Source organism: Brienomyrus brachyistius, chromosome 3, assembly GCF_023856365.1.
Source record: "Brienomyrus brachyistius isolate T26 chromosome 3, BBRACH_0.4, whole genome shotgun sequence".
NCBI classification, from domain to species: Eukaryota; Metazoa; Chordata; class Actinopteri; order Osteoglossiformes; family Mormyridae; genus Brienomyrus; species Brienomyrus brachyistius.
Genome location: NC_064535.1, coordinates 34,347,788 through 34,361,142, shown reverse-complemented (window position 1 = coordinate 34,361,142; position 13,355 = coordinate 34,347,788). Strand labels below are relative to the sequence as shown.

The 13,355-nt window shown below is 49.8% G+C and overlaps 2 protein-coding genes across 4 annotated transcripts; one reads left to right on the top strand and one right to left on the bottom strand.

The window, feature by feature from the left end:
* Positions 1–252: 252 nt before the first annotated feature.
* tmem243b (transmembrane protein 243, mitochondrial b) lies at positions 253–3,676 on the top strand. The gene is made up of 6 exons (XM_049006515.1): positions 253–396; positions 1,667–1,735; positions 2,037–2,305; positions 2,536–2,586; positions 2,743–2,844; positions 2,942–3,676. Exons 3-6 carry the CDS (start codon positions 2,222–2,224, stop codon positions 3,062–3,064), a joined length of 360 nt encoding a protein of 119 aa, XP_048862472.1. The 5' UTR covers positions 253–396; positions 1,667–1,735; positions 2,037–2,221; the 3' UTR covers positions 3,065–3,676.
* Positions 3,677–3,984: 308 nt separating this feature from the next.
* On the bottom strand, positions 3,985–13,325 carry dmtf1 (cyclin D binding myb-like transcription factor 1). Of its 3 annotated transcripts, none has more exons than XM_049006514.1 (17): positions 13,064–13,325; positions 12,280–12,389; positions 10,689–10,811; positions 10,408–10,502; positions 10,137–10,245; positions 9,949–10,025; positions 9,611–9,768; positions 9,236–9,268; positions 9,042–9,151; positions 8,710–8,938; positions 8,456–8,607; positions 7,705–7,923; positions 7,525–7,610; positions 7,226–7,384; positions 5,948–6,229; positions 5,562–5,710; positions 3,985–5,343 (listed from the first exon to the last, which is right to left on the bottom strand). In XM_049006514.1, the coding sequence occupies exons 2-16, from the start codon at positions 12,380–12,382 to the stop codon at positions 5,603–5,605; spliced, it is 2,043 nt and encodes a 680-aa protein (XP_048862471.1). In that variant the 5' UTR covers positions 12,383–12,389; positions 13,064–13,325; the 3' UTR covers positions 3,985–5,343; positions 5,562–5,602. The 3 variants fall into 3 exon arrangements, with proteins under 3 accessions (XP_048862471.1, XP_048862469.1, XP_048862470.1); XM_049006512.1 differs by having other exon boundaries at positions 5,562–5,694; XM_049006513.1 differs by lacking the exon at positions 13,064–13,325 and adding an exon at positions 12,510–13,057 and having other exon boundaries at positions 5,562–5,694.
* Between the last annotated feature and the right edge of the window lie 30 nt (positions 13,326–13,355).

The following is a 13,355-nucleotide window of genomic DNA, read 5'->3' as shown; positions in this document are numbered from 1 at the left end:
TGGAGATCTAGTGTGAAATCACAAGAAAACCGCAGGAGCGCTGCGCATGTAACAGTCAGCAGGTGAGCTTCATATAAAGCTATAAAACTGGCGATGCAGAAAACTCTCAATGTATTTAATACGGGTCGAGCATGGGGGGCTCAGGTGGGGATGACCTCCCCTTTAAGGTATGCAGTACTGAAGAGGTATCACGGGATAGACATTGGGGAAACATCACACTCTGAATGTATAACACACAGACATGGGGGAGGGGGCAGACCTCCCCTTTAAGGCCACCTCCCTTTAATACCCGCCGACCCGTGTGGAAGCTGTGAGAATATCTCACCCCAAACCAAAGCAGATCAAATCTCATAACTTTTAGCAGGTTTATGACGGCTCGCTCTGCGGCTTTAACTGGTGAGTTTTCGGGCTTTTTTCGCCTCTCTGTCTTTGATCCTTTCGCTTTAACTTGGACGGCGGTACTTCGGCTCCCCGGCCGTCTCTAGTCCGTTAACTAGCTATACGGACAGCTAACTAGTTACATACATTTCAGCTCGAAGTCCACTGTACCTTAGCTAGCCAGACAGCGATGGTATTGCTCAAGTATATGCCGGTTTTCGTCCATCTATATAGTGTGTGTATATATACATGATTTTGTATGAAATCATACACAAATTAAATAAAATAATATTGTATACCAGTATCTTATGTCAGACACCACACGCCTATCATTACTACAGATTTACTACAGCTAGTTGTAACTAACTAGCTGGCTTAGCATTAGTTGGCTAACGTTACATAGCACTGGGCAGTTAGCTCATTATCTGCACTTTTTTATTTGGCTAGTGTTAACTAAGCCACGAGCTGACTCTGTTAAATTGGGACTGGTTTCGATGGATAACGAGACGAATAATGCAGCTGAGCTATGTTGCGAAGCGTTTATCTGCCCGTTTACCTCCTGCTAACTACTCCCTCCGTGTTAACCTCTATGCTCGGTGGCCCCTTGCTAACTATTCGTACCCTTTGTTAATCTTCCTCTCTGGTTATCTCTTGTTAACCACCCTCACCCAGTATAAGCACATTGGGTGTGTAGCTGGGGTCCCACTTGGACCTACACATTCTGTCCTCTTTCTGCTGTGATTTTATTTATCCATCCATCCATCCACCCTTGGTACAGTAAGATCAGAGCTGCCATCCTGGCCTGGCCAAGCAGCCTGAGATCTCGCAGTGCGGTGTGCTGCACTGTTAGCTGCTTGTGCTCCTGCACGGGGGGGTAATCTCTGCTGGTGTGAAGTAGGTGTGCACTTCCGGGGTGTCGCTGCTCAGCAGGCTCTGCTGGAGGAGAACTGGGTCATCAGTGCTGGCTGCGTAGAGCCCCGGGCCCCGGAGAGGGACCAGCCCGGAGAGGGACCAGCCCAGAGTCTTCCTCTAACTGCCTTCTGGAACTGTGGCCTCTTCCCTTTTTCGTTTCTATTTTCCAGCACATTCTCTGCTCATTTCTGTTCATTTTAGCAAACCGTACACCGCTGCCCTGATTTCCGATGCCTGACATGACATCATTTGCTCGTATGGTGGTGTCTGACTTGTTCATGTGACGGTCACGCTCCCCGAACTCCGCTCCCCTTTGCCTGCGGACATGGCTCCTTAATGGCCTGCTTGTTCACGCCGGGCTCTCTGCCCTTCACAGGCGCTGTTTGGTGGACCACGCTGTGCTGTGTGTGACTCGCATTCCTGGTGCTGCTGGGCGGGGCCTCTGGTACGTCTCTGATGCTGGATTATCAGGCTTAGGGCTTCCAATGCATCTGTGTTATGATCCCGCAAGGGGACTTTGCGGGCCTTAGACACAGTGCTGTTGTTATAGTTCTTCATATAATTATTACTTATTCATTATTATGTACATCGTATGTCAGGACAAAGGCACCAAATCTCAAATCATTTTGTATTTTTACTAAAGATTTGACACTAAAAATAAAACCAGAGAGGTGCTACTAAATGGCATATTTCTCGCTGCTAAAATTCTTCCTACTTCATTGCTTTGGTCCCACCCCCCTTTCAAGGAGCCCATCCTGGAGAGCAGAGCACCAAGACGTGACCCCTGCTTTACGCCTGGCCCCCTGCTGACACTTGGAGGAATGCACTTGGCAGGGAGGGAGGAGCACCAGATGCAGGTCGTCCCCATGACCCAGTACGGCTTTTGAGCGGCAGAAGGCCTCTCGCGTGGGACTTGGGGGGGAAAGAAGCGATGGCCATGGATGACTTCACGACCCGGACGTATGGCACCAGTGGGCTGGACAACAGGCCGCTGTTCGGGGAGACCTCAGCAAGGGTGCGAGTCCTGCCAGGGGGCTGATTGTTTGTGGTCTGCAGGCAGCATTATGCTTGGAGAAAAGGGAAGTCAGTGCCCCTGTGGAAGTGCAATGACAAGTACAAAGGCTGATGTCTTACGGAAACCGGCTCCCCATATGCTCCCTGGGGCTTCCCATCATGAAAATGTCAGCATTTGTCTGAGGCCAGAACGGCTTGGTGGTTTATTCAGTCATTTTCATTTTATTACAGGATCGAATAATCAATTTAGTCATCGGCGGACTCACCTCTTTGCTCGTCATAGTAAGTAAACTGCTGTTACCCGAATGAACTAGCGTAGGTGCCATCTAGTGGTAGGGTGTGAGACACAGGGATATAGCCTTTCCTGAAGTGTCACGAGAGAGGACTGAAATGTTTCTGTTCTCTGATGATACCATTTCTCACTTTCTCTTTCTCCAGGTAACAATTATTAGTTCCTTTGTTTTTCCCGTCCCTCCGAAACCTCTGAATATCTTCTTTGCCATCTGTATCGTCATGATCTGTGCTTCAGTCTTGGTGCTCGTAAGTGACTCTGGGGCCTCAGACTCGTCTGGTTCCATCAGTCTGCCGACCTCTGGCTTCCCTCACAACCTGACTGAGGTTTCTTTTCCTCCCACAGATTTTCTGGTACCGCCAAGGAGACCTGGAACCTAAATTCCGAAATCTAATCTATTACATTCTGGTGTCCATCGTCACGTTGTGCATCTGTGCGAACCTGTACTTCCACAATGTAGGGAAGTGAATGCCTTATTAAACTGCACCATCAACATCAAGAGGGTCTTATCCATTGGGGGCCACTCTACCATTAATCAAGCACAAAGAATGCCAGCATGTGTCTGTTGGATGCAAGATTCACACATGGCCTGTTAATCAGTGATGGTGTTTGGTGATGTGGTTCATGGAGGGTGTGGTCACAGGCCCCCAGGAGGCGTGTATCACAATCAGCCCAGCGGATCTGGTTGTCATCCCTCCACTCAAGGCAAGGCCAATAGTTCAACTATTCAGACTGTATATGATGATCAGTCAGTTTCATTCTTGCATGAAATGTGAACCGATGTTGGTGAGCTGGTCCTGGAAATGCCACCTCGGTCAGTCACCATGGCTCAGCTGTGATGATCCCAGAAGCTGTATGAAGCTGCCTTTCCATCTTCAGGGTTTAGTTGACAGCTTTAATGTAGCACTCATGAGATTATATAGAGGATGTATCAGTTCTTGTTTTTCCTGTACTGTACTTTTTTCAAAATCATTGCACTTTGATGAGCTTAAGCATTTCCAGCCAGAAGCACCTGGGTGACCAAAATGTATCATTTTTAATTTAAGATTTTACATAATAAACAATCTGCCATTTCTGCTTCTCATGTGGTTTGGTGTTGATCTCCAGACATCTCAGCCAGGGTGGCACTTAAGCAGGATGTGCTTGGAGAATAGTGTCATCCATCCAGCAAGCCGTTTAACCTCTGGGACACACCAAAGACGATACAGTGGCCTGGATTCTGTTAGCGGTTAGCTCACATGTACCATCTCTCTGCTGCTCCTGTTTCAATGTCTAACAAAGAAGCAGGTAAATAAAAGATCACCTTTCCTTACAAGGATTGTTTTCCCTCACAGGTCATTTGGTAAATGTATCAGGCCATCAACTTGAATGAAGGAAAGAAGTGTGACTGCTTTATAAAGTTATATTTAATAAATAACGACAAAAACCATTACAAACAGAAACTGATAAATTAATGAGCTAGGCTAGTCAGACATTTGGAAGTAACTGACAACATCCTGTAACTGGAAAAAAAAAATATATAATCAGTGCAAGATTCAGAGAAACCCTGAAGAGGCAGGCCGGCCGTCCAGCAGGGGACCCACGGATGCAGTGACGTCTCCGTAAGACGACGCTACTGCAGGCCTTGTAACAGACCTCTGTCAGCCGGAGGAGCAGATGCTTACGGAGGCTGCCCAATCTCCAACGCAGCACATCAGACTCCCCAGAAAGCCTGCCTTTAGTTCCAGGCTCCATTGACAGTCTCGGGCTGCGAGGAAAATGCTTGGCGTGGAGGTCACCTCCGAGAAGACCGCCCACCTTCACCAAGTTAAAAGTATCGTGGACGTACGGCACGCTAACATGTAATGAAATACACGGAGATGCGTAGTCATGCAGACGCGTGTTTGTGTCAAACAGCTGAACTGATACTTTAATATCAAGAGTACTGAAGGAGGGAAGGTATAGAAAATGCCTGGGATGTCCTGTGATCTCACGTCACACAAGTGTGGCGTTCATGAAGGAAGCTTCTGGCATTGGCTTCAACTGGAAGCTCTCGGTCACCTTGTGGATGAAACCAAGTGAACACCATCTCCCAGGGGCTGCTGGGAAGAGGCCTGCCCTCCAGTGCTGGCACACGCTTGTGGATCCCCAGATGCCTCCTGCTTCATCGGTGACTGGCCTACTCAGATCTTGGAGCCCTCCCACTTGGCCACAAATGAGGGTAAAAGCTCAAGGGGAGTCGCCATGATTCATGAGCACTCGGACCAGGTGGAGTAGCTCTCCCACAAACGTCTCTGTTCACAGTCTCCCTCCGCCAATCTCAACGGGTGTGTCTTCGAAAAGGACTCACCCCCCCCCCACTACATCAGCAAAAACACCTACATGTGCACCAGCTGCCTTCAGTTTACTGAGAACTATTTTCTGGTGGATCCAACACAAATCTGCCATTATTTTAACACAAAGCAGAAATAACACTGATCTAAAGTTCCAGGGAGGAGGTCAGCTCACAAGCCCAGCTGCCGTCTGATGTCATCTGCCGCCTAAACCAGCTGAAGCACTGAGGCCCGGAAACCTCTCTCATTCATCTGATTAGTGAGGGGAGGAAACAGCAACACGGATAATAAACTGCATATCCCTGGAAGCTGAGGGCTACACATGAGAGGAAAGCCACCGGCAAGTCATTGAGGGCCAGTTCTGCGTGTCCTGGTGACCCCATGCTGTGTCCCCGTGTCAGTCAGAGCTCTCCCCCTGGTTTTCAAGTATAGGGTCTGAAATGGCAAAGGAAGCTCATGTAAGTCCTTGTGTAGATCAAACACGTCCGGGAAGCGTGGAATGACAGGTCAGACCAGCTTTTCAACAAACGCGTTTAGGTCACCTTATCTCCAAAAAGCTCCCGTGTTTAAAGGTAAAATGGCTAAAACAGAGTGCCCTCGTGGGCGGGTGTCATAATAATGGTCTCCCAGCCACCAGGGGGCATCGATCTCACCTGTCAGTGCTGTTAAGGGCAAAACAGAGTCTCCTACGATGTCATCTGCAGCCTGGATAAAGGTGTTGGGTGAGGGCACGATGAGGACTGCGCTGCCCCCTACTGCCCCTTCCACTACCTGCGTTTCCAGAGGCTAAAAAAGCCACACACTGGGTCACATTTAGTCAAAAACAAAACAGAGAAGCAAGATGATCTTGGTGCGTCTCCCACTGGGTAACATGACAGGAGCAGTAAGACAACACTAACGGCACAGATTAGAGTCATGAAAAGGCAGCCCTGATACAATATGTGGAACATTCCAGTACTAGAGAGCCACAGAACCTTAAAAAGCATGTCAGCGCGCCGGCCGGCCACCCCTCCACGACCATGCAAGCACGAACGCCCACCTCCGAAGCAAAGGCCGAATCCGCCAGGTGCTCCTGCACTCCTGTGGGCTCCTCGTCCTCCTCCGCCGAGCTCTGCAGGAATTTCTCGCCCCCAGGGCCGGTGCCATGTGTCTCGGAGCTCCTGGTACCCTTGTCTGCTTTGGCCAGGCTCCCATCTACGTCCTCTGAGGCCTCCAGGGGAGCAGGAGAGGCCAGCTCGTCAGAGGAGACTGTCTGGATGATGACGCCGGGGTGAGCCATCTGCACGGCAACGTTGTCGCTGGAACCCAGGAGGCTGTCGGCCTGCGGGTTTGAGAAGAAGAGGTCCTCTCAGCATGAGCAGTTCCAGGGAGGCTCGGCAGAGCCCGACCTGCAGGGAATTCCAATGGACCTGTATAGTCTTCCCCTTCCTCCCCTCTAGAAGGCGCTGCAGGTCCATCAGGACCTCAACTTCAAGACAAGACCATGAACTTCAAGGGAACAGCTTCTTCCGGACAGTAATAAGAATGCTAAATACACACGGATAACATGCAATGTAATCCCAGTCACCACTGCCACTGTAACCACAGCACTATTGTACATCCTGTGTTATTGTATATATAATGGATCCTCAAGCAGAGTTTAAGTATCTCAGGGTCTAATACATGAGTGAGGGAAGAAGGGAGCGGGAGATCGACAGGCGGATCTTGTGGACGGTGTTCTGTTCTGTCATGGTAAAGCGATAGCTGAGCCGGAAGGTATCGATTCACTGGTCGATCTACCTTCCTACCCTCATCTATGGTCATGAGATTTGGGTCGTAACTGAAAGAATGAGATTGCAGATACAAGCAGCAGAGATGAGTCTCTTCTGCGTGGTGTCTGGGCTCAGCCTTAGAGAGAGGGGGAGGAGCTCAAAGTAGAGCTCCGCATTGAAAGGAGCAAGTCCTCCCTGGGCATGTTCAATCGGGAGATCCCAGGGCAGACCCAGGACACGCTGGAGAGACTTTATCTCTTGGCTGGCATAGCAGGAGCGTCAGGAGGTGGCTGGTGATAGAGAGGTCGGGGCATCCCTACATGCGGAGGAAAATGGATGGATGGATGGATGGACTGATGGAGTGACAGATGGGAAGCATGCCAGCTTCATTCTACTTGTACAAATAACAATAAAGCTTTGGGATCCTTGAGAAGCTTCTGCTAAGAGACCTCAGACCTGAACCAGCCATGCTCCACATGTCCGTGCAGGACAGGAAGATCTACCAACCACCACGGAAACAAACCATAGCTGTGGGCCCAAACCAGGCAGGGGAGGCCATTATTTACCGAGAGCCCATGGACAATGATCTGCTCTGGGGACGAGGGTGTGGCTGTGGCGGTCAGGGTGACCGTGGAGCTGGCAGAGACCGTCAGCGGCAGGCCTGAGCTCGAGCCTGTCTGGATATAGTATGTCCCTGGGGTTCCTGTCGGCTGCAGGTGGAAAGACTGCAGGGAGGGAGGCAGAGAGAGAAAATCCAGACATAGTGAGCAGGATAAAACAGCTGTTTGAGAGCCATATGTTAAAAAAAAAATTGCTGGTCATGATGCTGTGGTCATGTGATAAGTCATGTGACGGCACAACTCACAGGCAGGATTTCAAAGGCCTGCATGGCTCCTGCGTTTAGTGTTATTGTGTCAGAGTCGTTAGCAGCAAAGGAGGGTTCTGAGGAGGCTTCACAGAAAGACAGCAGCAGTGTCAGTCACACGATGGCCACGCAGCACATAGCCAGGCAAACGCAACAGCGATGACGTCAGCCACCACTCACAGACGTGCGTGATCTGCACCGGGATCTGCACCGGGATCTGCAGCGCCCCCATGGGGCTGGAGGCCGTGGCCCCGCTCTCTTCCAGCCGGGCGACCCTGATCTGGACTTGCTGGACCTGCCCGGAGGATGGCGAGGTGCTGCCGGCCCGCGGTGACCCCACCACGACCTTGCTGTAGGGCTGCTGGTGCTCAGCCAGGTCTTGTAGGCCCTTCAGAAGTACTGCAGAAGTAACAGGCCAAACTGTGAGGGTGCTCTGGTCCACATGCAGGAGACACAACATCAAAGCCACCAATACACTGCAGTGAAACAGCCAGCCCACCAGAGGGCAGATACACGCAGAATAACACACCATAGCAGTACAGGGAGCATGTTAGCCTCAAGACCCTTCTGCTGCAGGGATACCTCCTCTAATCTGACACTACTCCATGTTCTGCTGATGACTGAATACCTGATTACTAGGATCTCGCTTTGTTTGGTAGATGTTGCGTAGCTCCTGCTCCTATCCTGCTTACACCAGTATCTGGACATTCACAATGAGCCTCAGCCTAAATGCAGTGACGCAGAGTCGGCCCCTTGACAGCTGTATGATTTGCCTCAGTCGTATGTGACTTTGGACAGAAGCGAATACATAAAGTAAATGGAAGTGCAGGTGGACAGCAGTGAGACATGTGAGGTAGGGAGAAAAGCAAACGACCAACAGACTGACAGAGGGGTTCGAACCCCCAGCAGGGCGGCGGGGTCCAGCATGTACCGGCCAGGGGCAGCTCCTTGTGGTTGGACACCTGTCTCTTGATGGTCCACCATTTGCTGCGCAGCCACTGGGGGGAGCGCACGCTACTCCACCCCCCCGCCAGCACGTCCCAGTTGATCTCGTTCTCGTCATTCACCTGCAGCTCCACAATCCTGTGGGGTGACAGGGCCGTCATCCTCAAGCATATGGCGCCCCCCCATGCTGAAGAGATTCACGTCGTCCTCCTTGGTCCCTCCCAACCCCCAGCCCATTACCTGCTGATGAGGTTCATGTCGTCCTCCTTGGTCCACTCAGTGCCGCCGCTCTGCTTCCAGTTGAGGTAGTTCAGCCACTTGGAGCGGCACTGCTTCTCGGAGCGTGTGCCCACCAGCTCGGCCACCGAGGCCCAGGAGACACCCTGAGTGACGGCGTGGCCTGGCTCCGTGCCCGTCAGCTCGTGCACCACCTCCGCCAGCCGCTGCTCTTCTTCCTCCGTCCACTTCCCTACCGGAGGGACAGGCCAGCGTTGAAGCTAGCTTACAGATTCGTGCAGAGCCGGTTCCTCCAGGTCCCTTATACCCCCCCCCCCCCTCCACCCGCCCCTCACCCGTGTTGCAGGTGTCCTTCATCAGCCGGCACCTGTCTTTCACCGAGGACGCACTGCGCCCCAGCGCTGCTCCGATCGTCGCCCAGTCATTGCCGTGCTTCTCCCTCAGCCTGGGAAGGCACAGCAGGGTGGGGGAGGTAAGGAATGCTGCCAGTGAGCCCACTCACGTACACCCTGAGGAAAAATGAACTTACTCTTTCAGCTTGTCTATTTCCTCCGGCGTGTACCTGAAAAATCACGAAAAGGAGCCATTATCAAGACAGAGGGATGGTGAGAATCACAGGCCACAGCATCGCCTGCCTGCTATCAAAGGCTCCTCAATCTGCTCTAACAGGCCGGTAACAGCCAGAAAGGTTTGGCTAACTAATTTAAGCAATTTGAACAAATGAAGCGATGATTTAGGAGGCACACCAATTTTGTTTAGAGAGACAAATCAAATCACAGACAGTAATATACAATGGGGTCACTGTGCTCCCTCTCAGGGCTGAATACCTTTTTGTTTAAGAGCCCTGTGACTCCCTCCCCAGCCCCCATGGCTGTCCTCCATGACCCCCACGGCTCTTACTCACTTTCCAACATGGTTTCTGTTGTCATACATGCGAAGGACCCGTCGGTAGACAGCGAACAGTGGCCGGTTGAGGCCCCATGCAATGCTTCTGTAGAAATCCTTCCTTTCATCTTTGGACATCTCGAAGATGATCTCCGTGGGGTCCTGGATACCCCGGCTCTGAGGAACAGGGCAGACCACAGTGATGTCAGAAGGGGGGTAGAAGGGTCTCCGGTCAAGTGGGCTTTGCTATCACACCATCCATGTAAAGGTATACAGAGGCACAAAATGACATTTCCCCAGGAGCACGGTGCGACATACAGACAGTGGACAGCGCCACACTGACCGCGCCACACTGACCTTTATATACTGGTCGATATTGCTCATGAGGATGTCAATCTCTTCCTTTGACCACATCCCCTGTTTCCATTTATGGCCTGCAGAAAGACGAGAATCAAAAACAGAACAGTACTGGCGTTTCCCAGAAACACGCTGACAAGCGCAGGGCATCAGACACGTTTGTGAATGGGTGACACGCGTGAACGCACCTTTGTTCACCAGAGTGACCTTGTCCTCTTTAGTCGTGAACCATGCCTGACTGACCGGCGAGGCCTCGTCAGGCTTCTGAGGAGAGTGCGTGTCATCGTTCTGCAGTATCTGTCAAGCATGATGGAACGTTAATCTGACGCCATCCTGGTATTCATCCGATTCATAAAGAAGCTAGATCTCCCCCCTCTTTGCTTTTCCAGGGGACAGCCAGCTGACAAGCATGTGTCATCCAATCAGGGAGCGGAACGCGCAACAGGAAGTGACAAGTACCTGGATCTGGGCCACGGCACCCTCGCTCATGTCACTCTCCGTCATTTCTGTCGTGGCCGTCATTGTCACCTCAAAACTTTCATCGTTCTCTGAAACTGAAGAAAGGATTGGACCACTGTCAGACTGCTTTTCAGCTCAGGAGGTCTTCATTAAAATTATGGAGTGGACAAAGAAAAATGTATAATAATCACTGATTTGTTTATGGTGGAAATTTAAGAAAACAAACATGACGAAGAACAAATGTTTGAGGCTGGTGTGAAGTCATTGGCATCCAGGCTCACTGGGGAGGGTGACGACGGAGATGCGAGGGGCGGAGCCTGAGACGTGAAGCTCATCGTCATTGGACAGACAGAGCCTCTTGTGGGCAGGCTCCAAGCTCTCATCTGGTCCAAGGTGCTCTGCATCTGCAGGAATGGAGACCAGTGACTGAGGGCCAGCAGGTGGCATAGTGGAGAAAGATGGGCTTGTGGCTGGTTCAGCTATGTCATTTGAAGAACACCTCGAAGTGTAGGCCTGTCACTATAATTACGTTTAGAATTATTGCATGATATTTGAACATAATCACTATATTTTTTTTCTGATCTCAATACTGGCAAACTTCCAAAAGAATAAATGCCCCGACATTTTAGCTGCTCCTGCCCTCTGGCTCACAGCTGCCTTTTTTTATGCATGCTCCATAGCGTTAGGCCGTCTGTGATCCTGAATGGTCATACTTCTAGTGCCAATGCACCAGACAGCCATGTACTTTTACATCAAACCTGGGGCAGCTCTGTAGAGCAAAGCTGCTCTTAAAGGTCATGTTTATGAGGTATTGTATGGACGTCATATGAATAAACAAGAAAAATCACTAAAACTAACCATGCACTATTTACTGACAGCATGCAAAGCAGGGTTATAATCGTTAATGAAAACATTTACATAAACTGACCCATAGAAACAGCTAATGAGGCCACATTGAGGCATTTTTTAGTAGTCCACAAGTCCTACAACGTACTGTCTATCCTTAGAAAAAAATATTAACACCGAAAGTAAAACATAACAACTAAATAGATTTACGTCGTTAAAACTGAGACCACACCTAAAATGAACCTAGATTTCAAATGAAATTAAACAATAATATAAAAACTAAATTAAAAATTCAAAATCACAAGACTCTGATGAGAAAACAATCACAGGGCACTGTAGTACAAACATGGTATTTTATTTTAGTTTGTGTCCACTTGGCCATATTCTTTATAATTATGTAGCTAGGAATCATACAACTGCTGGACTTTCTCAATCAACCATTCTTCCAATCACCCAGCCATTTTTGGTATCATTTGGAGGGTAGAAAAGGTGCTTATATACCATCTTCATTCCGACTACTTCCTGATTTCCTGCTACTTTTTCCCTGGCCAATGCACAATTGAGGTTCATTTGTGTTACTGGGCAGAGCCTCTGCAAATCTGGATTGGCAATATACTCCCTGTATAGGAATGAATGACTCTAAACCCTTGTGTCAAATGTTTGATATTCAGGGCAATATTCAGGGCTCCAGAGTCCATTTAATCTATTTCTAGCTATGTGGTTTTATTTATTTTGTGTTTATGTAGGATATTTACATATTTACATTTTTTTATTCCAATTCCAATGTCTGAATATCCTAAAGAACTAAAAGTCTATTGCTCTTTGAAAAAGTGTTCTTGCATTATTATCATTACATTAGCAGCATGAAACGCTCTTAAAATGACAGTACTATTGTTTACTCTGATTACATTGGGTACAATATATCATGCAACTAAAGCAGTTATGATGACAGCGCTATTGGGGTGGTTCATGTCCAACAACGAACAGTTAGCTCCCCACCCCCCACTTTTAGGAAGTTCCTCTCACCATTCTGAGGACAGTGCAGAATGATATTCCCCTCGGTGTCCTGGGTTAATGTCACGGAGTTTACTGCTTCCAGAGTCACTGTGCCATCCTCAATTGTGTTCATGCTCAACCTACGAAGTGAAACGCGCATCACTCACTGTGCCTGGGTGTGATGGCACCACAGCTTTATGCTGATACGATGATGCAATGAAGGGGAAAACACACAATTAAGCAGAAACCGGCAAACAAACCTTGACAAGCAATTTGAAAACGCATCCAAATCGACCTTTCTTTCTGTCTGATGTTAGTATCCAGGTAACACTTTGATAACAGGGGAATCCAGTTGAGCTGGCATCCTGACCAGTAATTTTAAGTGCACAAAGGGGCATTAAGGCCAAGCAGAACCTCAAGGGGCTTCCACCGTGAGAAATATCATCTGTTTGAGGTGCCCGGCCAGGCTCGACCCAGCACGGCCGAGCGCAGGCCAGCCCGGCGGCCGATCCCCGCACTCATCGCTCCCTCGGAAGGGCACCTCGGGAGTGGCGGGGTCGTGTGGGGCTTTTCTAAGGAGAAACAGCGACACAAAGTTTCTCTTTACGCCCCGTCGCCATATTTTCTCAAGCGGCCAAAGGGCTGCGGCTGCAGTAGCCGACAGGCTAAAGAAGAAGGAGGAGGCAGAGGGAGAAGAGCCGCCGGGGCACCATACGCGCGTTTAAGCCGCTCCGGCGCTGTCCCGGACCTCGGCTTCGCGCTACGCGAGCCCCCGACGGGACCCTCGATTTTGGGGTTTGGTCGCGATACTTACTTCCTGTTTTGGGTCCGGGCACTTCGAAGAGACCAGGATGAAGACAAATACCAGGATGGAGGAACAAAAAGCCTCCGCGCGCAGATCGGAAATGAACGCCAGCTCTTCGTGCGTCAGTTCCTGGTGCTGGCAGCGTTATTCTTTTTATATGCGGAAGGGTAGACTAGTGTAATTCAAATTAAAGGTGGGGTGAACGCAGGTCATACGCGACGCGTAAACGCCATTGTGTATATTCTAGGCTCTAGCATTACAAATCAACCATTATCATATGCTAAGTATTGCAATGACACGA